General features: G+C 35.5%; 4 protein-coding genes across 9 annotated transcripts; 2 read left to right on the top strand and 2 right to left on the bottom strand.

Moving 5' to 3' along the window:
- Positions 1–50: 50 nt before the first annotated feature.
- Positions 51–2,229, bottom strand: LOC133837111 (uncharacterized). 2 transcript variants are annotated; one of them, XM_062267770.1, is made up of 6 exons: positions 1,911–2,229; positions 1,370–1,632; positions 1,092–1,227; positions 874–1,027; positions 630–819; positions 51–255 (listed from the first exon to the last, which is right to left on the bottom strand). In XM_062267770.1, the coding sequence occupies exons 2-6, from the start codon at positions 1,462–1,464 to the stop codon at positions 51–53; spliced, it is 780 nt and encodes a 259-aa protein (XP_062123754.1). In that variant the 5' UTR covers positions 1,465–1,632; positions 1,911–2,229. The 2 variants fall into 2 exon arrangements, with proteins under 2 accessions (XP_062123754.1, XP_062123755.1); XM_062267771.1 differs by lacking the exon at positions 1,911–2,229 and having other exon boundaries at positions 1,370–1,637.
- Positions 2,230–2,307: 78 nt separating this feature from the next.
- LOC133837109 (protein PIF) lies at positions 2,308–4,860 on the top strand. The gene is made up of 4 exons (XM_062267768.1): positions 2,308–2,466; positions 2,540–2,772; positions 2,825–4,586; positions 4,647–4,860. The coding sequence occupies exons 1-4, from the start codon at positions 2,423–2,425 to the stop codon at positions 4,714–4,716; spliced, it is 2,109 nt and encodes a 702-aa protein (XP_062123752.1). The 5' UTR covers positions 2,308–2,422; the 3' UTR covers positions 4,717–4,860.
- A 1,359-nt stretch (positions 4,861–6,219) lies between these two features.
- Positions 6,220–17,090, top strand: LOC133835924 (protein anoxia up-regulated). Of its 5 annotated transcripts, none has more exons than XM_062266113.1 (7): positions 6,222–6,440; positions 10,878–10,904; positions 11,389–11,874; positions 11,997–12,109; positions 12,805–12,935; positions 15,708–15,909; positions 15,974–17,090. In XM_062266113.1, the coding sequence occupies exons 1-7, from the start codon at positions 6,366–6,368 to the stop codon at positions 16,800–16,802; spliced, it is 1,863 nt and encodes a 620-aa protein (XP_062122097.1). In that variant the 5' UTR covers positions 6,222–6,365; the 3' UTR covers positions 16,803–17,090. The 5 variants fall into 5 exon arrangements, with proteins under 5 accessions (XP_062122101.1, XP_062122099.1, XP_062122097.1 ...); XM_062266116.1 differs by lacking the exons at positions 15,708–15,909; positions 15,974–17,090 and adding exons at positions 13,050–13,217; positions 13,604–13,709 and having other exon boundaries at positions 6,224–6,440; XM_062266115.1 differs by lacking the exon at positions 11,389–11,874 and having other exon boundaries at positions 6,221–6,440.
- On the bottom strand, positions 16,827–22,913 carry LOC133836741 (uncharacterized). The gene is made up of 17 exons (XM_062267331.1): positions 22,756–22,913; positions 22,525–22,686; positions 22,277–22,439; positions 22,063–22,184; positions 21,697–22,003; positions 21,529–21,636; positions 21,346–21,473; positions 20,872–21,291; positions 19,875–19,973; positions 19,655–19,816; positions 19,417–19,579; positions 18,641–18,762; positions 18,160–18,577; positions 17,969–18,098; positions 17,624–17,907; positions 17,426–17,553; positions 16,827–17,371 (listed from the first exon to the last, which is right to left on the bottom strand). The coding sequence occupies exons 1-17, from the start codon at positions 22,847–22,849 to the stop codon at positions 17,325–17,327; spliced, it is 3,057 nt and encodes a 1,018-aa protein (XP_062123315.1). The 5' UTR covers positions 22,850–22,913; the 3' UTR covers positions 16,827–17,324.
- Between the last annotated feature and the right edge of the window lie 1,837 nt (positions 22,914–24,750).

A 24,750-nucleotide genomic window follows, 5' to 3' on the forward strand; every position in this document is an offset into this window, starting at 1 on the left:
TTTTAAATATGTATTTTCATCGTTGATTAATGCGAATAAATTTTAATTAATTATTTGTCGGTTGCATCTGTAGAACTAGATTTAGCACTTTTGCTTTTCTTGGGTAATAATTTCATGAGAATATTAGTTGCCGATGTACTGTCCAAAGGACACGATTGGTAGAGTTCTTCGCAAGGTCTACTATTTAATTCCTTTCCATGTTCCAAGGCCTCCTTTATCGCAGTACCATCCAATAGATAGTCTACGAGGGAATTTCTGCAAAAGATTGGACAATTAGAATGCTTAATTTACAGGGTATAATCTAGTCGCAAATTTATATTCTAGTCATTTAATAATATTTGTGTGTTGAGCTAATGAGTTTGTCAAGCGAATAGATACAGAAATACGTAAACATAAGTAAATATTAATAACATTGAAAATCATGAAATATATATAAATATGTTTTTGTGTTCGTGTTGCTTTTGTTTTCATATCTTAAAAATAGACCACACATTAATTCGTTGTGATTGAACTCGTCTCGCACAATAAACAATTTATATTTAGCCAAATGCTTCACGCATTGAGTACGCAAGCCCATAAACAAATAAATATACATATGTATAGCGAAAGTAAAGAATTCTTTAACTTACTCGGAGAGCATATGAATGAATTCGTCCATTTGATCCGATATTCCGGTCTTCATGTTCTTCTCCGTCGATCGAACATAGCCACAGACGGCGCGTTGCATGCAACTAGTCGAGTCAATGTTGTTTTGTCCCAGTACATCATCAATTTTGTTTATCATACTACTAATGGATGCCAGATCATTTTGGTCATCGCCTGAATATACGTCATTTTAGTGTGAAATACCAGAGTTGTTAACAGTCTACTCACTGCGTCCGTAGCCACCGTAACCGCCATGGAAAGCTGACAATATCTTGGGTATGAGAATGATGGCACCAATGCCCACCAGGGTGCCCAGCACTACTCCGCCCAGATCCAATTTGATGGGATTATATGCAGAAAGTCCAGTGCCACCTGGATAACCCTATGGCAGTGTAAACAAATACAATTCTTTGCGTCGATTTAATGCAAATTGAGAAAGTGCTCACATTCAAACTTCCATAGCCAGTCGTATAGCCGAGTCGCTCCAATCTGTCTTTTGTTGAGGCAGTCTGCGGTTCGCTGAATTGCGTCTTGTTTTCATTCAAATATGATCGACTCCATTGTGATTTTTCGCCATAAGCTCTAAAAGGGAAGTTCATGAGTAAGATGTTTGAGATAGTCTTTTGTTTAATTGTTTAAAATTGTGTGCAGAGAATTTTAGAAATTTGAAATAACTAATTGCAAGTTTGATTTGTGAATTCAAAGACCCTTAGAATAGACTCACTTTTGCTTGCCTTCGTACTTGGGAATGGCTGCTGCCAAGCTCACTAAAAACAACAAGCCAATAAGCTGCAACAGTCCGAAATATTTGGTATCCATTTGGTAAATTTATAAAGACAACTTTAATCCTTTGAACACTTGTAAATAATCCTTGTTGGTGGCTTGCCGTTTGAAACGTTGTCACTTCTTTGTGGCTTTAAACTCGAAACTAATGCTTTTTAATATGTCCGCAATCATATTTATATGTGCCCAACGAAAATAAAATTGCTCAAAAAAAAAAAAATTCGTTACTTAAAGATTCAAGCAATTTGTCCAAATTATGAATTGTCAAGCAAGTGCGATTATGCGCTTCATGCATGCTTACATTACACACACAAATAAACAAAGTTGTGAGTATGTGGGAGTGTGTGAATACTGTAAAGACACTTGTGTGTGTGTTTTATGCTGGATTTCGTTGACACGAAGCAAATATGAAATCATTCTAGCACAACGAACAGTTATTACATTTACTTACACTTACTGCACACAACAGCAGGAGTACTTACCATGTTTTCATAAGTGTCGTTGTTAAATTCATTCGCAAGCCATACTCAATTATTTCAGAAAATTGTATCACCGACCTAGCGCAATACATTTACAATACAACTTAACTAACCGTGTGTGTGTGAGTGTTTTTCTGTATGCGACAGACACAAACAACTTACGACATATTTAACTACGGATTTGCAACTAGTATAATGCGCAGCAAGCATTATATCTGGAAGTATTTGCACCTGTAACTCTTGTGCACGCAATCTTGGAATTCACTAGACCAAGAAATTTCTGGTATTGAGTCACTGACTGCTGTCGCCTTTGAATTTCCTATTATGCACTCGTATTTAAATCCATTACAATACTATATACATATTCGGATGATCATCAAGATTGTAGTCTACCTTAAAGGGTGAAGAGAGGGGATAACATCTTAGCATTCAATGTCAAAAAAATTAATTCATTAACTCAAAATTGTAAATATACGTGAAACCCATACATATTAAAAAATGAATATTTTAATAAAATGGGGTTTAATTTAGCGCAGATATGTTGTAATCCTCCATCAAGGTAAGGTTTTTGCAGTCTCTCTTTTCTATATTTGTACAATTTGCCTAATATAGTATCAGTCTTCTATCAACAGTTCGTCTAGCACAACCCAAATTTTTTGTAACGATAATTTCAATAAATGCAGTCCTTGCCGTGTTCCGTGCTGTTGTAGAAATTCTATACTGACCGATCACACCTACTCTATACTTAAACGTATTTGCCATAAGATTATCAAAAATTATAACCGCCAACTTTGCCGTGAGAAGTATACAGTATTTGATGGCGGTAATAGTATTAGTCCACGATGGTCAGACAGGCAATATAGAGGTAAGCATTGATTCCAATTTAGTGATCGTAAAAGTTATTATTTGTATTTTAGAAGAGGGAAGCGAGTTCAGTAATTCTTTCAGGCAAAGGGGATGGGATAAGGACTTTGTGAGGAGAGATGAATTCACGAATCGTAACAAATCAAATAAGGGTTATACGGATGGTGCGGGGGATGTATATGGTAACAGAGGAAAAATTTCCGGAAAGTTACAAAAGGACCAAGACAACGGTTATGAAGTCAAAGCAGGCAGTAGAAAATCCAGGAAAGGAAAAATTACTACTGAAGATGGGCGGGATGACGGACCTGGATATGCAAGGTCTCGCAATAAAAAAGGTGCGAATATTGGCGCCGATGTAGAACAATTACCAAATAAGTCGAAAAAGAAGGGTGAAGGAAAAGACGATATAATTACTGACAGTGCGGCAAAAGCAGATAAGGGAAAGCCAAGAAAATCGAAAAATCGCAATGGAAGGGATTCGGGAGAAGCTGATGAAAAAGAGGGCAAATTGAAAGGCCGCAAAGATAAAAAAGCAGCAAAAGAAAGGGACTCGGATGATACTGCAGAAAAGGAGGGGAGGTCAAAAGGGCGCAAGCCAAACAAAGGTGCGGTGGAAAAAGAAGAAAAGGGTCGCATATCGAAAAATCGTAAGGATGCTAAAGCTTCCGATGCGGCGGTTAAAAATCTTAAGGAAAATGGGGAGAAAGACGGAAAATCAAAAAAAGGCAAGGCGAGGGACTCTGGGGATACTACAGAAAAAGATGGGAAGTCTAAAGGTCGCAAGGATAGAAAATCAACTGGAGCTTTAGGAGAAACTGGAGTTGAAGATGGCAAATCTAAGAAGGGAGTGGAAAAGAAGGCAAAGAAAAATTCAGCTTCCGACGACATAAATACTTCTAAGAAAGTAGTGGGGCAAGTCGTAACAGCTGGCGAAAAGTCAGCGGCAGAAGCAAGTAAATCGAAGAAGGGAGTTGCTCCGGATGCATCCTTGGATAAAGACAAGAAAGGCGCAAGAGGTACAGAAGCAAGTACTTCTAAGAAAGGAGCGGGACAAGTCGCAACAGGTGGGGAAAAGTCAGCGGCAGAAGCAAGTAAATCGAAGAAGGGAGTTGCTCCGGATGCATCCTTGGATAAAGACAAGAAAGGCGCAAGAGGTACGGAAGAAGTAAGTACTTCTAAGAAAGGAGCGGGACAAGTCGCAACAGGTGGGGAAAAGTCAGCACTAGAAACAAGTAAGTCTAAGAAGGGAGCTGCCCCATATTCAGTTATGGATAACGACAAGAAAAGCGCAAGAGGAACGGATGAGGCATCTTCTGGGGAGAAGGGAAAGCATGGAAAATCTGCTGGAGGGACGGATAAAAAGGGTGCAAATAACAGTGGAATGAAGGACACAACTGAAGATAAAGGATCAAAAAAAACTGCACAAATCGATGGCAAGGATTCAAAGAAGGCTTCAAAAGGTGATGAAAAGGATGATAGTTCAAATGCGAATAAGAAATATGGAAAACAGCAAAAACACAGCAAGGGTGATATCATAAAAGATGAGGACATTGATCAAGAGACTGTTAAAAAATCTACCAAATTCGGAAAGAACAAAATTGGAGACAAAGGCTTTTCTAGATACAGTGACTCCGGAACTCGTCATGCCAGTCAATTTAGAGATAATTGGTCTAGGACACGCAAGGACATCAAGGACTCGAAGTTCATACAAAACGAAAGACCTTCAGGTAGAGCATTTAGGCCTACTCGAAGTGATGAAGTTCGAACTTGTGATATATTACGTGTTTACATGGAGCAGCGCGATCTTTCAAGATGGTATGTTATTGTTAGGGAAATGCTCGAAATATGTGTAATCCACAAATATCTTACTTACAGCTACCCCTGCCGACAGAATCCATGTAACGTTTGCAGAATCTGTCCGCCGTGTCCTACCATTTGTTGCTAACAATCTAGAAATTCTAACTAGCTAGCTCTAACTCTCGCCTATATTTTTTGTATAATCGTGATATACATCAATACGTATTTTTTCAGGTGTTCCTGCATACTTTGAATAATCAAAACCAGAACATTGGTTCATTTTTAAACTTTATTTGTGTTTATTATTAATACAAATTTGCATTTTATAACGGCAATGAATAAAGTCATAATATGCCAATAGTAGATAGTGGATAGAAAAACACGAATTTCGGGTGCAGTGCAGAAATTTCAATTTAAATTTACGTTTGTCCCCATCAAATTCTTATATACCTTGGACAAAGTCAACTTAAATGTTATATTTAAATCTTGGTTTAAGGATAATGTATATTTTTATTATCGCCATTCGCTCATTTAAATTATTTTTTTTTTAACAATGCAATGTTTTTCATATTTTTTCTTCTCTCCTACAAGTGGGTGATCGCAAGGGGTAGTAAATAAATTGAAATTTCAATTAATTTATGACAATCTGTTGGTGTGAATTTTGTGTGAACTTGTTATTATATTCATAGTCGTTCATTAAGGTTAATGCCGTAAAAAATTTGGCTTTTCGCCTTGTATTTATTTATATGTGAAAATGTATACATTTATGACAAATACGACGGATACCAACATATATATTTATATTTCAAGTGGACACGTTCAGCGTGCACACAAAGCTATGTAATTCAAGTTGTTATATTTTAATTTAACTTGACGGCTTTTCGGTGTATACCAATTTTTTTTTTTAAATTCGATGATATTCAAAATGTTGACAGCAGCAACAAACTATAATAAAATTGAACAATACGGAAACACTTTTTGTGGGATTATAGTAAATTCAATGACATTGTATTATGTTAATAATTTTTATTCAAATCAGTCTCTTTTGCCTCTTCCATAGACTAAACTTTATTTTAGTACTGTAGATATCTAGTTTGAAACCATCAATACAAATAATACAAGTTTGTAGGCAACTTCAATGAAAAGCTCTATGTTATGTGGGATAGGTCCAGGTTGACTTCGTTGACAATACACATACATAAATTGACAATAATTAATTTATCAGAATATTAATACAGAAAAGTAGCAGCGTTAGATTATAGGTAAGGATCGAAGTAACCCAATACGAAGTTGGATTTGAATGCGCAGAAAAAAGATGAGTCAAATGCGAAAAGATATTTTGCTAAATACTGTAAAATACGTACTCGTAGATGTTGAGCACGTATGTCTGATCTGTAAATACGTATTGATATATGTATGTATTAAAATATTATATTTATGTGTGTTGATGTACATACATACAATAATACGTACATACATAGACGTATGGACGTGTGTAAAGAAAAATTGCGCGCTCTTTTGTGTGGGGAGAGATTTGTATGTTTGTTATTCCAAAAATAAATGTATTTCTAGTCATAGAAAGAGAATGAGAAAGAGCGAAGGCTATTCAAAAATTTTTTGTGTGTACAAAAAATTATAAGAAAGTGTTCCATGCATTTCTGAATCAGAACAACTCGAACGGGCGTCAAGTGAAGAACTCGACTAGACGATAAATTCGAATCGATTAAAACGAATAGTGATTTTAATTAATTTTACAAATTATTTTCATCGCATATACATAATCATTTAAAATTCAAAATGGTTTACGAAAGTGGATTTACAACCCGTAGAACCTACACCTCCAGACCGGTCACTACATCGTACGCCGTGACGGTAAGTTGAAATATTTTCGCATTCGAGATACATCAAGAATTATCTTGAGTTATGGATAGTACATATACTATTATATATACTAGTAGTGTGGTTCTCGTTCTATAAAAACTGTGAAATTCATCTGTGCAATGTTAAAAATCGAAAAAAATAATTAAAAAAATGAATTTTTTGCAAAATTTATATAACAAGTTCCAAAATGTGTGAAGACAAATGCAGCAGATTAATTTGATGGATTTTATAAAAGGAGTTTCATTCAAACCGAATTTAACCATAAAATGCGATGTGCTCACATTTGAAGTACATTTTGAATTTTCGATAAAAATAAATTGCTTAAATCCCACTTGCTGTATTCCGTAATATCATTCTAAAAGAAAGTGCAAACCGTTTTGAAGAAAATTGAAACACGTTTTGAGTACACAAACACACACACACATTCATAAGTGTAAGTGAATGTGGATGTAAATGTGAATGTCACGCATATGAATATCGTATCAGCATTAAATTACAGTTAGTCTATAGTATGTATGTTCAGTGTATGTGTGATGTACTTATGATGTATACGCACTGGAGATTAAGATCGCATTGTTATTTATTTTTTTTGATTTTGACATAAATAAATAATATATAAAAATCGTGTATACGTATAGCGTTTATTTATATTCTTATGAACACATTTTAATGTACATGTTTGCTTAAATAATGTACCAAGTATGTATATATTATACTTTTATGAGCGCTAAATGTTTAATGTTGTAGTTGTTTTTCACCAATTTTCCGAGTGTCGAGAGACGTGGCAAACATCCGGCCCACTTACATACATACGTACATCACACATATGTACATAAATACATAGTGTCTATACATTGTATGTGCTTATGTATGTGTGAGAGCCTAAAAATATGTAATCATGAGATGCTACTAGAAAACAGAACAGTTAGTGCACTCACGACTACTTGTGAGTAGTATTTGCTCATAATTTCAAATAGATACTGCCTTGATTCTGAGATTCGCCTGCTGCACACAGAAAATCTCAAGGTTATGGCTAATTTTTGTTTTTTTTTTATCATTATGAATTCGTGCAATTTTTATGCCTTGTCATAAACTCAGCCGACGGTATTGGCAAAGTCTCGCAAAATTCCAAATATAGCCTTCTACACACAAACATACAAATTTACAAAATGTATAGAAATGTCTACGTCTATGCATTAAAATATTTGTGTTGTATATTTATTTTATAAACAATTTGAGCTGGATTGCCAACGACACTCATAAATATATTTATACTTTTTCGAAAATTTACCTCATTTTGCAGACTGCTCAAATCTGAACTCGATTATAAAACACATTTTTTGTTATTCATAATAGGTTGAAAGATTCGAGAATTTCAGTTTTTTTAAATGTGCAAATTAATGTTTAAATAATTTCGAGCGAATGCTGTCCAATGTTTTCTATTTGTTATTTTCTTGCGGCCTTATATACATACTATATAACATATTTGTCTAGATATATGTATGCATGCTTGTATGTATTGGTGAATGTACACGCACGTGTGTATGTACATATGCATGTGTGTAAGATCTATGGATACTTTATGTATATATGAATGTATAATACATACATACGAGTGTATATGTAATATAAGATGCTCGCGCATTTCGCTTTCGGGCAGATCTAAAAATATCTTTTCGATTTCCAAAACACATTCATATATTAACCACCACGGCAAAAGCGAGCAAATCGAAAGGCGTCGAAATAGCCTTCAGAAATTGGCTATAATAAATGAACAGATACTCGTATGCGTACGTACATAAAACTGACGTACTGTACAGTAGGGCATAAGGGAAGAAGAAGGCAGGGGAAGAATAGAATTTTAAGAGATCAGATTGTTTAGATTATTAAAAACTAATAAACCACATGTTGTAAATATGTATGTCAAGCATTTTGTATATATTCGTATTCACTTATATGATTCTGTTAATACTCATCTCGTCACTAAAACTGCAACTGAATGAATAAATCCATCCATATTACCAATTAATTAATTCCAGCCACACTACACTCTAACTATTTGTGTGTATATATGTTAATGCTCATGCTCACCTAAGTGTTTTGTACAAAGGAACTCACTCGTCCTCGTCCCACGTTTTTGTCCTTCAGCCACACAAATAGGGTTTGCTGTATATATGAGTCAAGCATTTGAATTCCAGGCTTATTAACTGCAATCAGTATCAGTATCCAACCTGAGTGCACCTGTAAATACGTTAATCCCGATGACAATAATGGTAATGATAACCCAGTCAACTGCAAGCAATGGCACTGCATCTTCTCTAACATCGTGTACTTGGCTTCTGAAAATTAAACCATCCACATATTATGTGACATTCTGGGCATTGCAGAGAACAAACAGAACACCAATTGACTGGGAGAAAGTTCCATTCGTGCCACGGCCCTCACTCATCTCCGATCCGGTGACTGCCTTCGGAGTGCGTCGAACGGACAATGAGCAGCGCAAGCGATCGATACTCGATCCAATCAATCGGGCAGCAATCAAGCCAAACTATAAGATTGCCTATGAACCCATTGAGCCATATGTGTCAACACGCGACAAGAATCGCACACGTATCCTTAGCTTAGTGCGCCAGCACATCGATACCGTGGAAGCCGGTGGCAATACTGCAGCCCGCACCTCTCGCGACTCCCTCGACAGCCAGCTGCCGCGAATGCACCGTGCTGTCTCCGAGAGTCTGCCGGTCCGACGCGAGACCTATCGCAATGAAAAATCCGGTGCCATGGTCACAAAGTACTATTACTAACCACATATACACCATTTAAATGAGAAGCCGAATCCCGAACTAAATCGAACTAAAAGTGAATCGAACGAATCGATCTATATAGTACCTAATTAGAATACATTCTACACATACTACAATATAGCTGTATACATACATCTATACATCTTACATCGATGCACAAGAGCCGCTCTGATGTTAACCAACTACTCGTAACGATTAATGTACAAGATCAGACATTCAATTCGTCTCTAATTTTTATCTAATACTATCTCTATCATATGTCACCATCTCTTCTGTATATTACAACTTTCTTGGCTCTAATATGTAAATGATGAAGCCATAAAAACATAAATATTCTGAAACGCATTAAACTTTTAAAGATCCGAACATGTTTCAATTTCCTTTTATAAAGCCTAAGGCGTGGTTTGACTTGATTAAATTTGACGCACTGGAATTTCACTTTTCTTGTCACATTATCATCACAAAGTTGATCTGCTGATACCGAAATTCAAGAAAATAGAAAAGACCATAGTTACCTAAATATGTTAGAACATGAAACCAAAAACAAATATTAGCGATAGGGATGCAGAGATTCTAGGAATGCATCATCGAATCAGCGGATCAGTTTTAGACATTTGATTTAGTTGAGCAGTTTTATGTGGAACAGCAAGCTGGTTGGTTTGTCTAATTTTTTTTTAACCTAGTTGCATTATCTATTTGCCATTACAATTCTCACCTAATGCATAAATCGGAATTTATAGACTCCACGTTTAGACCTGTGCACATCGCAGCCCGGCTCGCATCGCAGCCGCGCCTCCTCGGACTACTCGTACACCTCAAAGTCGAGCGTTGAGAAGAGCAGCTACGATTCAAGCAACCCCTACTCTAGGCCGGAACGCTCTACATATACCTCCACGGTGGAGAAGTCATCGCGTAGCGGCCCAGGCGGTTACAATTATAGCACCGAGAGAACCAGCACAACTGGCGCTGGACCCGGTGGTTACAGCTACTCCTCGACCACCTCTGGAAACCTGCCCGGTGGCACCAAATACCGTCACTTCTCATACCACGTCTAAGCCACAAAAATGATCTTGTAGTGATCTTGATCTTGCAACAATGCGATAGCTAACAAATTATCTAACACACCACTAATCACTCCGCTTGAATACTATTCACATTGTTGATTGTAACTTTGAATATACAATATCTAATCATGTACACGTACATATGTGCACGTATGTATGCTCTATTCTATCATCATCGGAACTGTGTATATTATTAGTCGAGTTGACTAACATCACTAATGATCCTTTTGATTGTTAAATAGATGTTTATACTTAATAGATCATGAACAATACAAAAATTATGTAATTACTCTCCATATCATTATAATTTTAATATATTTGTGATACAATAAAATGGAATCCCGTTCACTTAAAGTACACATACTCGTCTTGTATATACATGTATTATTTTTGCAATTGGTTTAAAAGAACTCTAAATACGATATTCATATGGGTCGAGCAAATACTCTTAGAAACGATACTGCCAATAATTGTTTTTTCTTTAACAATGATGAAACGGAATCCCCAGTATCAAATGCCTTACAAAATGATATTCATTGTGGTACAATATTCTATTTCAGTATCCGTCTGTGCAGAAAGTGACTCGTGTAAGTATATTCACATTCATTTGTTCACCAATTGCTCGTCATCTTTCTTTTCTGTTTTGAAATTTTTCCTATCGACTTTATTATCACACTGCTCATACTTCAATCACTCCATCGCCATCTGGAATCTTAAGTGGTTAGTACATTTGGTCTCTCTTATATAATACATTTAAAAATTGTTCTAAAATAGAACTTGGCTGATTAATATTAGTTGGAAACTTAGTTTAAAAGAGTCAAGAATCAAAAGTCAATGTCCATTTATTTAATTGGAAATATTAGAAAGATTAAAATATGGAGCACTTGCCGGGTAAACAAACACAAACAAACACTTTAATTTAGGAAAATTATCAGAAATCATCGCAAAGTTATTCATTCATTAATTCATAAGCTTTCTTCAACTTGCACATTAACAAGGTGTGCGCCTTTCTGAATGCATTGCGAGTACTCGTATTCTACTAACTTGCTGTGATTGCCGAATACACAATAGGTATACAAAACGAGCTACCCAATCTACTCGAGTTATTCAATCCCAACAAGACGCTACGTCAGTGGAACACGTGTGATTTCATCGCCTGTTCGGGTTGTCACCTCCCCCACCCGCGTTGTATCGCGTGTGATACACTCTCCATCGCCAGTGCGTGTTGTGCGCACAACAACGCGTGTTGTCTCATCTCCGGAGAGAACGACTTCCTACTCCTACTCAACACCATCGACATATTATAGTCCATCCACCTACTTGCCGTCGTCCTACTACACCTCGTCTTATGTCCCAACTTCGTATACGACATACACACCATCGTATCATTACAATCCAACAACAATTACACGCGTCTATGCACGTTCAGCATCCCCGTTGACTCCGGTGAGGATCACCACATCACCGGTGCGTGTAACACCTTCATATCTGAAGAGACTTCCTCCTGGATATGGCGCACGGGCATTAACTAATTACCTCAATACCGAACCCTTCACCGTAAGTTATCGATGTTGACCATCGACCACTTTTGTGTTTAAGTGAAATCCTAAAGATGTCACTCAGAAACGATTAACAATAATTGAATTCTCTCATTAAATTGAATTGCAACAATATTATAGACTTTTTCGGAGGAAACAGGTAGAATCCGCAATCGCGCTCAATCCCTGATTCGCGATCTGCACACTCCTGTTGTGCGCCGTGCCCGTAGCTGTACACCATTTCCCGTTACTGGGTAAGTTTATGAAGATCTGTATTAAGTCATATTGAGGGAGAAACCCAAAAGGAACAGCGAGATAAGTTGGTATATTTTAGGATATTTTAGTCAAGATTTAAAGAACAAATAATTTAAAAGACAAGAAACAAGATTAAAAAACTTCATTATTAATAAAAAAATCCTAAGCCACCTTTTCAAATTAATCAATAAAATAAATATAAAAATTAAATGCATATAGATACAAAAAAATAAATTGAATTAGATATTTCGTACTAAAACTCACTCGGTCAAAATTTCGAAGAGTACAAAACTTCTTAACATAGTTCATGTTTGAAACATAAATTTCTGACTGACCTCAAGAGCTCAAGAGCGTGCTTAAACAGTTTTCCAGCTATGTTCTTGGAATTCTTGCTATTCTCCTCTTTTGTTGAACAAAATGTTCTGCGGTTTTCATTGTGTAACATAGTATATGATACATATGTATGTATAAATAGTATGAATTCAAATGAAATTTTTGCTTAAATTGTATTTTAAAATAATTTAATTTTAATAAGCATTCCCCAAGCACATACATATATTATACATACGTGTAGGGTTTAATTTATTTATTTATTTAATAGTCTAGGTTGTCAGGATGCTTTGGGGGAATTTACACCATTATGATTATCATATTAAAATTCAATCTCGAATCCGCAAACTGTTTTTCGTTGTAGTTACACCTATGAGCCTACTTCCCAGTTGGCTCTAGATGCCTATGTGGCCAGAGTTACAAATCCAGTGCGTCATGTTGCCAAGGAAGTTCACAATATCTCCCATTACCCAAGACCAGCAGTTAAATATGTTGGTAAGTAGTTCGAATAAAAATGATTATTTGATAATATGCTAACTGTAAGTTGCAACCTGCATTGTTGTTGAAATTGGTATTAAATGCTATTTTTTAAATATTAAACAAACTAAGGTAAAAGTCATCTTGCCTCTGTAAGGATTTGTGGTGATAAGGCTTATAATATTAGAAGCCCAAAGTATGATTCGGACAAAGTTCGAACCGATATTAACCTTTTATCCTGGTACCTTAGACACCCCACATGGAAGAATGAGAACCAAAAGAAAGTTCCTCATCAGGAAGGTAAGTATCAATGATAAATGGACGTGCTTGTAAATGCCAGCTGTAAATAGCGATAGAAAAATTCCACTCATGCTCGTTTAACTCAAACTCAACACCAAAAACATAGAAAGAGGTTTCCAATAGATCGGAGATCCATTTAATAATGTCATCTTGATAAGAGAATAGATGTCTATAAGTTAATCATTTCAATAAAATGTCTGTATTAAACTCATGAGTAATTAAAAATGAAAAAATAAAAAAAACACTTTGACATTTAATGTAATAGATATAGGAGCAAACGAAATTTAATCTTTGTCACTAACGCATTTGGTTTGAGCACCCCGAATTAGTTTGTTCTTTGTATTTGACTAACTTAATTCGTTTTATGATTGATTGATTCTTTCCAGTTGAAGCTGTTGAAGTTGAGGCCTAAATGATAACATGCCTGACTTTATTGTATGGACATACAAACTTCATTTTTTTATTCGTTCTCAAATAAATTAATAAAAACAAGACTTGTGTTTGCCTGGTAGTCAATTAAGCCGATATCCAAATGACAAACAAACGATATCATCACACTCAGTCGCTTTCATTTCTAAACAAACTAATTTGCAAACAAGAACAATTTCTTACCTAACTGATAACTGAAAATCTGAATCATATTGAATACTAATTATAATGTGCATAACACTCTATTTGTGTATTAGTTATACTATATTACGATTACAGTTACATATAACAAAGCCCTTTATTTTTATATATTTTATTTACAATTAATGAAATATTCTTGGGCATTTACAGAATATTTTTTTTAATATTACAATTATGTAATTTATTCAAGTAATTATAAACAATGCCATGTATAATGAAATTATTTCAATGTATGTACATATATAAGCACAGAAGAGAAAATGTGCAACTAATTCAAATACAAAGTGTTTAATTAAGGGGGAGAAGGGCATTGAGAATCAGTCCGTTGAATTCATATACAGTCATCATATACATATAGTTTCAGGCATGGGAATGATTGTCGATATATGTGAAAATTTTAATGGGTATTAGTCTGGTGGCCTTCAATAGGTGCAATAAATCATTGAAACATCTCGTGAGTGTATTAATGACCTTGACCTATATTTTCAGATTCAATTTGCAAATGTAATACTAGATTCATTTAACTACTGCCAAAACTAATTTTAAACGACAAATGACGCAAATGCGAATTTTCCTTTTTTTTCCCCCGCCAACATGATTGATTTATTTTGTACATTTCTTCTCAGGGTATTAATTTTATGGCGAAATGTATATTTATACTTCGATGTATATTATTCATCAGAGCTCAACATGAGGTCTATCGAAATGGTTTTCCTTGGCAATAAAAACTATAAATAAAACTTATTTATATCAATTTAATATAAATGGTAAATTTTTATTTGTTTGATATAAACTTTTGATAAACTTTTTAATTCACCCACTTTGTTATAAAACCTATGAAAAAAAAAAACTATTAAATAAATGTATTTTATATACAAAATTTTGATATCAGAAAGTTTTTTATCCACCCTCGGAATCAAATCAATATAAATTATGAACAGATTTGATTATATCAAAGTAGTTTTGATTCAAAATGTTGATATGGTTGATATAATAATATAACAAATAATAACAAATTATAATATAATGATAATCTTTTTAATCTACCCTCGAAATAAGGTAATGTGTTCGAAGCATTGCCAGATAGTTATATTATAGTCTGAAATGTGTAGATGCCATCGAAATAAAATAATTTACATAATCTCATCTCAAGGTACAAGTTTGCTGACTACAAATGTATGCAAACAACAATTAAACATTAACATTTTATGATTCACTATTAGACGATAATCAAGTTTCAAGTATTTCCTCAACTGTTTTAACCCTATGCATAAGCAACATTTTATATCGCTTGAATATCATCTGAGTCTCTTTTATTTTTTGCATTTTATCTCTTATTTTTGTAATATCAACTTAAAGAGAGAATACGTATAATCGAAATTCAGACAATAATCTAAAACGCATATCGATGTTGTATATAATATATGTGTAAATGGCCTTTTTCATTTGCCAACTAATTTTACAGCATTAATAATTCGTCCTTTGATTGCGACTAACAATAGCTTATCATACTAACTTCCATTAATAACAAACAAATACTCTATTATGGGAGCCTTCTTTATCTGCAAGTCTCCGTTCCTGATGCAATGTAGGCCAATACCTCAACCTCAATGATAATGTGGTAAGTACACTAGAATGCGTAAGTGTTCATTCGAATTGAATGTAAATAATATTCATATACTCGAATATCGATACGCATATAACTTATACTACATAGAATATATATAACACTTTTATTTTTCTACAATAGCAAATGTTGATGTATTGCTGTTCATTTACATATCTTCATATGTACATAAATTCTTAAGTGTACATTCAAGAGTAGCATGGTATCATTTTTAACTAGATTTGATATTTTAGATCCCGATTTGGACCCCAACCGCCCATCAAGGAAGTTTTCTGCTCCCAGACCACTTGAGGATGAGATCGATGTGGAGGCCAAGGAAAAGCAGCGTCTGCGCCAAGAACGTCTGTTGACCGTGAACGAGGAAGCCTTGGACGAAGTTGACGTTGAGAAGAAGCGTGCTCAAAGAGCTGATGAAGCCAAACGTCGTGAGGAGAAGTATGCGATTTGATAAATTATTTTATTTGCCATGTAGTTATAGCTCTCATTTACTTTACTAAAGGGCTCTGCTCGAGGAAGCTAAAAGACGCGAAGAAGCCAACAAACAGGCTCAAGCCGCTGCAGCTCGTGCTGCCGAAGAGGAAAGATTAGCCAAGGAGGCTCGTCTTGCCGAAGAGGCACGTGTGGCTGCTGAAGCTCAAGCTGCCGCTGCTGCGAAGGCAGCAGCTGAGGCTGAAGCCAAGGCAGCGGCTGAAGCCGAAGCCAAGGCGGCAGCTGATGCCAAGGCGGCTGAAGAAGCTGCTGCTCTTAAGGCTGAGCAGGAACGTCTGGCTGAGGAAGCTCGTCTTGCTGAAGAGGCTCGATTGGCCGCTGAAGCGAAGGCAGCAGAAGAGGCCGCAGTCAAGGCTGCTGAAGAAGCTGCTGCCGCTGCTAAGGCTGAGGAGGAACGCCTAGCTGAAGAAGCTCGCGTTGCCGAAGAAGCTCGTCTGGCTGAGGAAGCCAAGGCTGCGGAAGCTGCACTGAAGGCTGAGGAGGAACGTCTGGCCGAGGAAACTCGTCTGGAGGAAGAACAACGTCAGCGGGAGCAGGAACTGAGCCGCCTGGCGGAGATTGAGAAGCAGGCTGAAGAAGAGCAGGAGGGGGAGATTGCACGTCAAGCAGCTGAATTGGCTGAGATCGCACGTCAAGAGGCCGAAATCGCTGCCCAGGAACTGCAGTCTATTCAGAAGGAGGGCAGAGACGTCGAGGAGCCCCTCGTTGAGCAGCCAGAAACTCCAGTTGAGGAACAACAGGAACCAGTTATTGAACTTACCTCTAACAATGGCGATTTATCCGTCGAGGTAGATAACACTGCCGGTGAAAGTTATGACGAGGAAGAGGAGGAAGAGTAAACAATGGAATCCTTTTTGCCGAAATTCACTATTTTAAATGAATTCTATATATTAATAATCTATTAATAATTAATGAATTTAATGCTGCTGTCTTATACTATTGTAGGATAAAATTCAATTCTTTAGTTTTCAACCATCTTCAAACGAATCAGCATATACGACCTTAGTTTCTTTATATTCGTTGTTCCTTTTGCATCTTACCATGGCTCTAGTTAACTAATACTTAAACTTTAATATAAATCTAATCTTTATTATATTGGACAAATATATAAATGATTCAGATGCCAACTATAGAGTAATGTTTTCATTTCACTAAAGATACCATACATGCCTTATTTGTATAGGGTATACAAAGGCGCGGCTTTTTGCAAACACCTCCGCACTGCATTCTAGCAAGCAAACAATTAAGGTCAGCGGTCTCAAATTTGGTCAAAAAACGAGTTGGACATGTATGTATATAGTCTTGCCAACAACTTTATTTATATATGTACTATCTGTATTGTAAATACCTCTGGGTATGATTTATGTTGAATTCTTGATAGGTAACCGATAAACAGTCACGATGCAAACTGAAAACAGCAATGCATTAGAATGGAAAAGACTTTTTGGCATTGAGTTCTTACCTATTAGAATAAATGTTAAGAGTGCAAATGTTGAATTGCAATATGGCTGCAGCATAACTCCTATTAGATTAGTTGCAGCAATAATTCCAAAGCGTCCTAAGGTCATGCACAAACTGACAGCTTTTCCTCTAAAATCGTATAGTGCAATTTGTATTAAAAAAAACTTTATACACTATATATATAAAGTAATTCACTTACCTTAAGTGCGTGGGAACCAAGTCTACAATTGCTCCCAACATTATGGAAATCGTTAGTCCAGGCAAAAGAATATAGAGACAGAATAAAATAAGAACAGCTGTGGTATTCGACAATATGTGCAATAGAATTCCACTTAAGATCGAAAGAGTTAGACCGGCCATAAGAACATTCTTGCGCCCCAAGGGATTAAGCAGAGTTCCTTGTATTGAGAACCCAATTAAGAACGCAGCTCCGACTATCATGTTATCAATATAGGTCTTAGTTGATATGGTATCGGAGCACATCTATAATATAAATGATATAAATTATATCGATAAAATTTAACAATTTCACATATAACTCTACCATTGTTGCATTGGGTTTCGGCTGCATGTACGAATTATCCAATATTTCACAAACTGTCATTGAAGAATTTGACCCAGCGCTGGAAGTTCGATTTACGATTTCAGGAAACCACAACTGCATTCCATTTGAACTGCAAATAAATGGGGTTATGAATACAGTGGAAGAGAAACAGGCTTAATTGCAATGCACACCTGAAAAACATGCCGAATACAGCCACGATGCATAAAATAAAGTTGCAGCCATGCGGCTTTTGGAATAGCGGGCGTGTGGCACGAGCAATGTTTAAAAGGAAGTTACAACCTTTAGCATTGGCCAAAATATTTTCATCCATTTCGACTTCCGGTTTTAAGCTAAACTCATTGCGATTTAAGATGCGTGTAACTGGCCAGCCACGGTTAAATTTACTGATCCAATCGACAGCTTCCATTGCTTCCGTTTCTTTGTTTAATGCAAGCAATAGTTTTGGACTTTCTGGGTAAATGAGAAGAATGAGTCCTCCAATAAGGCCGGGTAAGAGATTTGCCAGCATTATTAAACGCCATGGACGGAAATAGAAATCCCCAAGCAGATGGATTGACCAATCCGAAGATAATATTAACCATGAGACAGCTGAAAGAGAGAATAGAATAGAATATTAATATTTATATCATTTCTTTGGAATTTGCGTTTTACCTGGAACATAGATTGCAGTTAAACTAACAAACATAGTTGAGTAGTTTATTGTCACAGCACGATGACGAGGTATATTAAATTCACTCAAATATGGGTAAAGCCCACCAGAGACGCCTCCGAGACTAAATAGATTAAAAACATTAAAGTAAAGTGTTAAAGTTTAATTTATTTAATTGTTCGATTTAAACTGTTGTTTATTGGTCATATTTATAATTTGAAAATCCCAGCTAAAAATATGAATAACTAAGTAAACAAACCGCTGTATTAATTAGTAATTAACATATTCGCGACAAGCACAATAAAAGCTTCCATTCAAATTCAACCACAAAATATGCAAGACGAGATTGCCAACGGAAAATTCAACAACATTTTAAATGCGCTCGTTGTCTTGTGTTTAAACCATTTTATTTATTATCTACAGATGCTTTCGGTTACTGGTACATTTTAAAACTTCAATTTTACAACGACAATAGTATTAAATCACCAAACTGTTTTTTTATTCAAAACCAACCACAAAATACGCGAGACGAGATCGCCAAAGAAACTTCAAGTACATTTCAAATGCGCACTTGCTCGTTGTCTTGAGTTTAAACTATTTAATATATTATCTACAGATACTTTCGGTTTCTGGTTAGTCGGTTGTTTAGATTAGTTTAACACTTCAGTCTTACAACGACAACAGAATTGAACAACTAGACTGTTTTGTTTTACTACATTTTAATTGTTTTAATTCAAGAGAACGCGACTATTTAGCAAAGAAAAAATAAGCTACTAACCTGATACCGGCGATCAAGTTGATAATGTTGAAGAGCCAAACGCTTGTAACAAACATGAGAATGAACTGAAGGCCAATGCATACAAAGATTCCATAGAGTAGAACTGTACGACGACCTATAGCATCGCTGACGTATCCCCATATATAAGTCGATAGAAAGATGCCTATAACAATGAGATCGAGATGTATTTTCATGAACAACGTAAAATATATGCAAATTACTGTAGTTGGCAACTTACCCGCCACACATGCCGCCATCATAACCCCCTTCTCGGCCTGCGACGGTTGAAATTCACAGTCGGAGGCCAGCACCACGATCCCCATGGACTGTTGGGCAGCAACTGAGGTGATTGTGAGCAGACCACTCACAATCAGGAGTATCCATTGTGTCTTGCCGTAGCCTGCAATCAATCAACATAATATAGAATTCATTGATAACTCATTAACTACAGTATTTACCAATCTTTTCCAATATCTCATCATATTCTAATGCATCTCTACCAAAATTGTCATCAGTATTGAGGTGTTGCATCTTGGAGAGAACATATACAACTGATTGTCAAGACCAACTGACACCACATTATAAGCGTTTAATTCTCATTCAAGATTCGAGACACAGGTTTGAGCTACTTTAATGAATCAAGTGCTGACTGAGTAAGCAAAAACTCGTTCTGAGCTGAGCATGTTAACGCTTTTTTGATATTAACGAGTACTACTCTAGTTAAGAGGGCTTGACGAAGAGATATGTCAAACAGAAGTTCATTGTTTGTGACGCTTAAAAAAATTTAAATTGTTCTCACTGAAATCCATTCGAATAATCACTAACAAATAAACAACAAATATGTTGCCAATAAATATAAATGGTCGTTTTAAAGTAGCATTTAAATTAGTGATTAAATTTTCCGGTTGAGTAACTTTTCCACAAATTTTACTAGAGTACAAAGGTCATCATATCACTATTTGTTTTTAGTAAGTAATAAGTTTTTTTTATTGAATTGAAAAATAAATAGCTCCGCCTACGAAGGTTTTTGCCACATTGAGTATCTCACAGTTGGGCGGACACATTTTCACATCGGTTTATATGAATGAAAAATGTATAATTAATTTAACAATAACAGCTTTTATTTACGCTCTTCTCTTTCCGCCTCCATTAAAATATGTATATATTACATAGTATATAAATAATGTACAGAAAAGTGCAGTGAATGAAAAACAATAAATTGGGTACTGAAAGGTTTTCACATTTTTTCAATCTTAGCGAAAATTATAAATTGTTTAGCACTTGATGATAATGCTGTTGAATATGCATTGGTTGTAATTTAAATACTACAGTAAGTCTTGATTGGAAATATTTGTAGAATGTTTAAATAGGCAACGTCAAAGTCAACAAAGCGCAAACTGCAAAAAAATTAAGTTTTAGAAGAAATTGAGTATTAATGTATAACGACTTTCTTACCCAAAACAAAACCAGAAAATACTCCAAAAGTAATGGTACAATAGGATTCTAATAGAACTCCAATGATATTACTTCCAAAAACGCTGCCCGTTCTACCCAGCATCAAGCAGATGCAGACAGCTTTACCCCTTAGGTGGGTGGGAACCAGATCGACGACAGCTCCACTCAACACCGATATGCAAAGTCCAGGCAGTACAAGGTACAAGCAGAAACAGACTACGATGGCGATCTCATCTGTGATCCAGATCAAAGCTACAGCACAACCAGCTGCAATAGATAGTCCCCCTGTAATGGAGGCCTTTCGACCGATACGATTGATGACAAAGCCCATCACAATGTAGCCAGCGATGAGAGCCGAGCCATAAGTAATTGTGTCTATGTAGCTTTTGATACTAATTTGATCGTTGCAAATCTGTGAATCTATTGAAAACTTTATAACTACTTGTTCACACTTAAATTATTAGTTTATCTTACTTGTTAGGTTGAGGTGCGATTGGTCAATAGAGGCATCGATTACCTGACAGACGGTGGTAATATCTTCAACTATGGTCGATCCCAAGCGATTTAATATTTCTGGATACCATAAACCCATGCCAGATGAGCTGTCAATTGAAGAATTATTAGTGAAGTTAAAGTTGAAATATTTATCTGACTTACCTGAAGAACAGGCCACACATGACTGTGCAACTGATGCTGAAGTTTAATAAATGCGGTTTCTTCAGCAACGGAGCAGTATCTTGCCACATTTTCTTCAACACGATTGATCTAAATAGATAAAAAAAATCGTTGATTGACAAAGCGTTGAGATTAGCGTTTGAGACTTACGCTGAATTGGACACACAAATTCCATTTTCTCTTTCAGGAATTACGTCTATCTTCAGTTTTTCTACTTTGAGCTCCCGTAACTCCTTGCCTGAGTTTTTGAGAGCAATCCAATTGATGGCGGCAAAAGCCTCTTCGGTTTTACCCATAGATATTAGAATTTTGGGGCTTTCAGGTAGTTTCAAAAGCAAAAGAGTACCCAAAACACCGGGCATCAAATAAAATACAGTCAACAGGCGCCAAGGGCGAAATGCAAAATTATCCGTGATTTCTAAACGCCAATCCATTGTCATTACCAGCCATGCAACAACTGTGAGTAGTAATAATAACAAATTAGTAATTAACAAGGTGCAACAGAGTATTGCTTACCAGGAACATAAACCGTTGAAATACCAACAAATAAACTAGCATAGTTGATAACTAAAGGACGATGACGAGACGTGAAGAATTCCCCCAGATAGGCATATGTTGTTGATGACGCACCAGCAATACTGTAAACATATTTTAAACTCCAGATAAACCATGGACCCCACATAATAAAAGTTTTGTTGAATATTAAAGCTGATAAAAATGGTTTACTTACAAGAAGCCAACAAAGAAGCGAAATACGACATAAATCCAGTAGTTGGGAACAAATATTGAGATAAGCGAAATGATGTTGCCAGAAAATGTAGTGTATATTAACACAGGTCGTCGTCCAATAGAATCACTAAGATAACCCCAAAAATATGAAGAACAAAATATTCCTGTAGCAAAGAAATTAATATGATATATCATTATCACACATTAAATAACACTTCAACTTTTTAAATCGAAATTTAGCTGCCTTACCGATGAAACTAGCTGCACTCATGATAGCCTTATCCATAGAGCTTGTTTGGAAATCACACTGAGATACAATCGTAATGTACGACATACCCATGGTCTCGTTTATGACCATCATTAGCAAAAATCCGGATGCAAATAGTACAATCCATTGTACACGACCAAATCCTTTGGCAAAAATTTATATTTTTAACAGGACTTCATAACTTTATGTGAATAGTTTTGTTATTACCGTACCTATTAGCTTAAGTATTTCCTCATACTCATGGCCAGCACTCGCGGATTTATCCGTAGAGTCGGCATGCTTTGACTCAATATCTCGCTGGTACATTTCGTTATGGTATCTAATTACTATTTTCGGAGCCGATTCACTGTCATTACCAAAGCTGCGTCAAAATGCTACTGAAATGGCCTGGCGCGTACTATATGAAAATTATAAAATTTGTTAAAGTTTGTAGAAGTTACAAGCGAGGGAGGACGCCCTAGGTGCCAACATTTATCAGTACCCAATAAAGATAAAAAAAAGTCTGGGGATGACATCTGCTTGATTTATCGAGTCATAAGTGATACGTCGCGTTACTCTCAGTCTCATTTTTCAATTCATTAAACACACAATGCGTGATATGAGTATGTCGCCTATGTAAATACACATGCATACTCTCGGCAGTGTTAGGTACTCTTACTTAGATATAAGCATACAAACATTTGCATATAGTTTAAAGCCAATTCTATCTAAGTTTCTCAGTACTTACCCTTGACTCCCATACACATTCTTAGAATCTTTCACTCAATTATTATCATTCGTCATTAACAAATTTTAATTAAATGAGTTAGAGCAAGCACTGGTCGATATTTTTGTATATTTAATTACCAAAAAAGAGCGTGTACAGATTATGTACAAGCACACAATCAATTCAAATTAAGTGTTCAAAGTTATAAACCCCGATCTTAGAAAACACAATGTACTTCTTCTTGAAGTTGACTTAATGTTTTCTTTACTTTTCATTCATAGTATTGATACTATTCATGTCTAGACTATGAAAATATAGTCGACTGAAATTTTTAAAATTGTTGGCTTTATTTTTCAGTCGAATATGTTACTGTCCATTCAAATACAGCTCTCAGGCATGATCTTTCTTAGAGTGTAGCTTTACACCATTATAAATTAAGGTGTGAAAACAGACACCTATGGTTTATAAAGCACATAAATTTTAATTACTCGTAAACAAAGCAGCCTCATTGGGACATATTTTTGTTTACTAAAATCCAACTACTACCTTGCTACTGTATAAGGTACATATGATAATGTGTGTACTTATTTTGATCTAAGAGATGATTGCTTCACCTAGTTACTGTCCGGATATTGTTCATAAATGCGGGTATCAGGCAGTAAACGAAAATAAAACGTTAATAAAATTATTACAATGTCCGCATCTCCTTTAGAAAAAATGCTTACTCATCGTTGAACGCAGGGAATCTTATGGTGTTTGGATTGCAAGCAGTAGTACTTATGTGTTATAATAAAATTTGTGTAACATTACAATAAATTAATAATGGTTATATACGAAATGAACATAGCTATCGTCGAACCTCTTCTTAATAAATGTAGCAAACTTCCCTAGAGAAAGTAACAACCCCAGGAGAATTTACTTAATCTTAGATATTACTTTAACTAAAAGTAGTAAAAAATAAAATGAAATTTCATAATTTATGACTTGTAAGCAGTTTTCAACGGCTAGATTACCTTAATTTATATTGTATTTATTACGATTCATTTCAATAAATTAATAAATACATACCTGATTAACTATGATGATTAACTAACTGTCGTTTAGATTGTCTAAAAGAGCATGAAATTGACGATTTGTCGGTCGCACAACTCGATTGTCTTGAGTACACCACTAAACTTAGACATCTGAATGATTTCAACAAAAATAAAATAATAAAATCTTCTGACGTTTTTTCTTGGAAGCAAATACAATTGGGACTATTGAATGCTGCTAATGAATGAAAACCTTCTTAATGTAATGAATGAATGATAACCTAATTAATGTGATCAATCTGGTGAAATTTAGTTATTTAGCTGATACATGAGCTTTATTAATTTAATAATTTCTCTGCGTTATTGTATATATCACAAAATTAAAAAAAATGTAATTCAAAAATTTGCGCCTTCATTAACAAATTTATTTCAATGTACGGTCACACTTTATATTTAAATACCATCACAGT

The sequence above is a fragment of the Drosophila sulfurigaster genome, chromosome 2R (genome assembly GCF_023558435.1).
Source record: "Drosophila sulfurigaster albostrigata strain 15112-1811.04 chromosome 2R, ASM2355843v2, whole genome shotgun sequence".
Classification (NCBI taxonomy): domain Eukaryota; kingdom Metazoa; phylum Arthropoda; class Insecta; order Diptera; family Drosophilidae; genus Drosophila; species Drosophila sulfurigaster.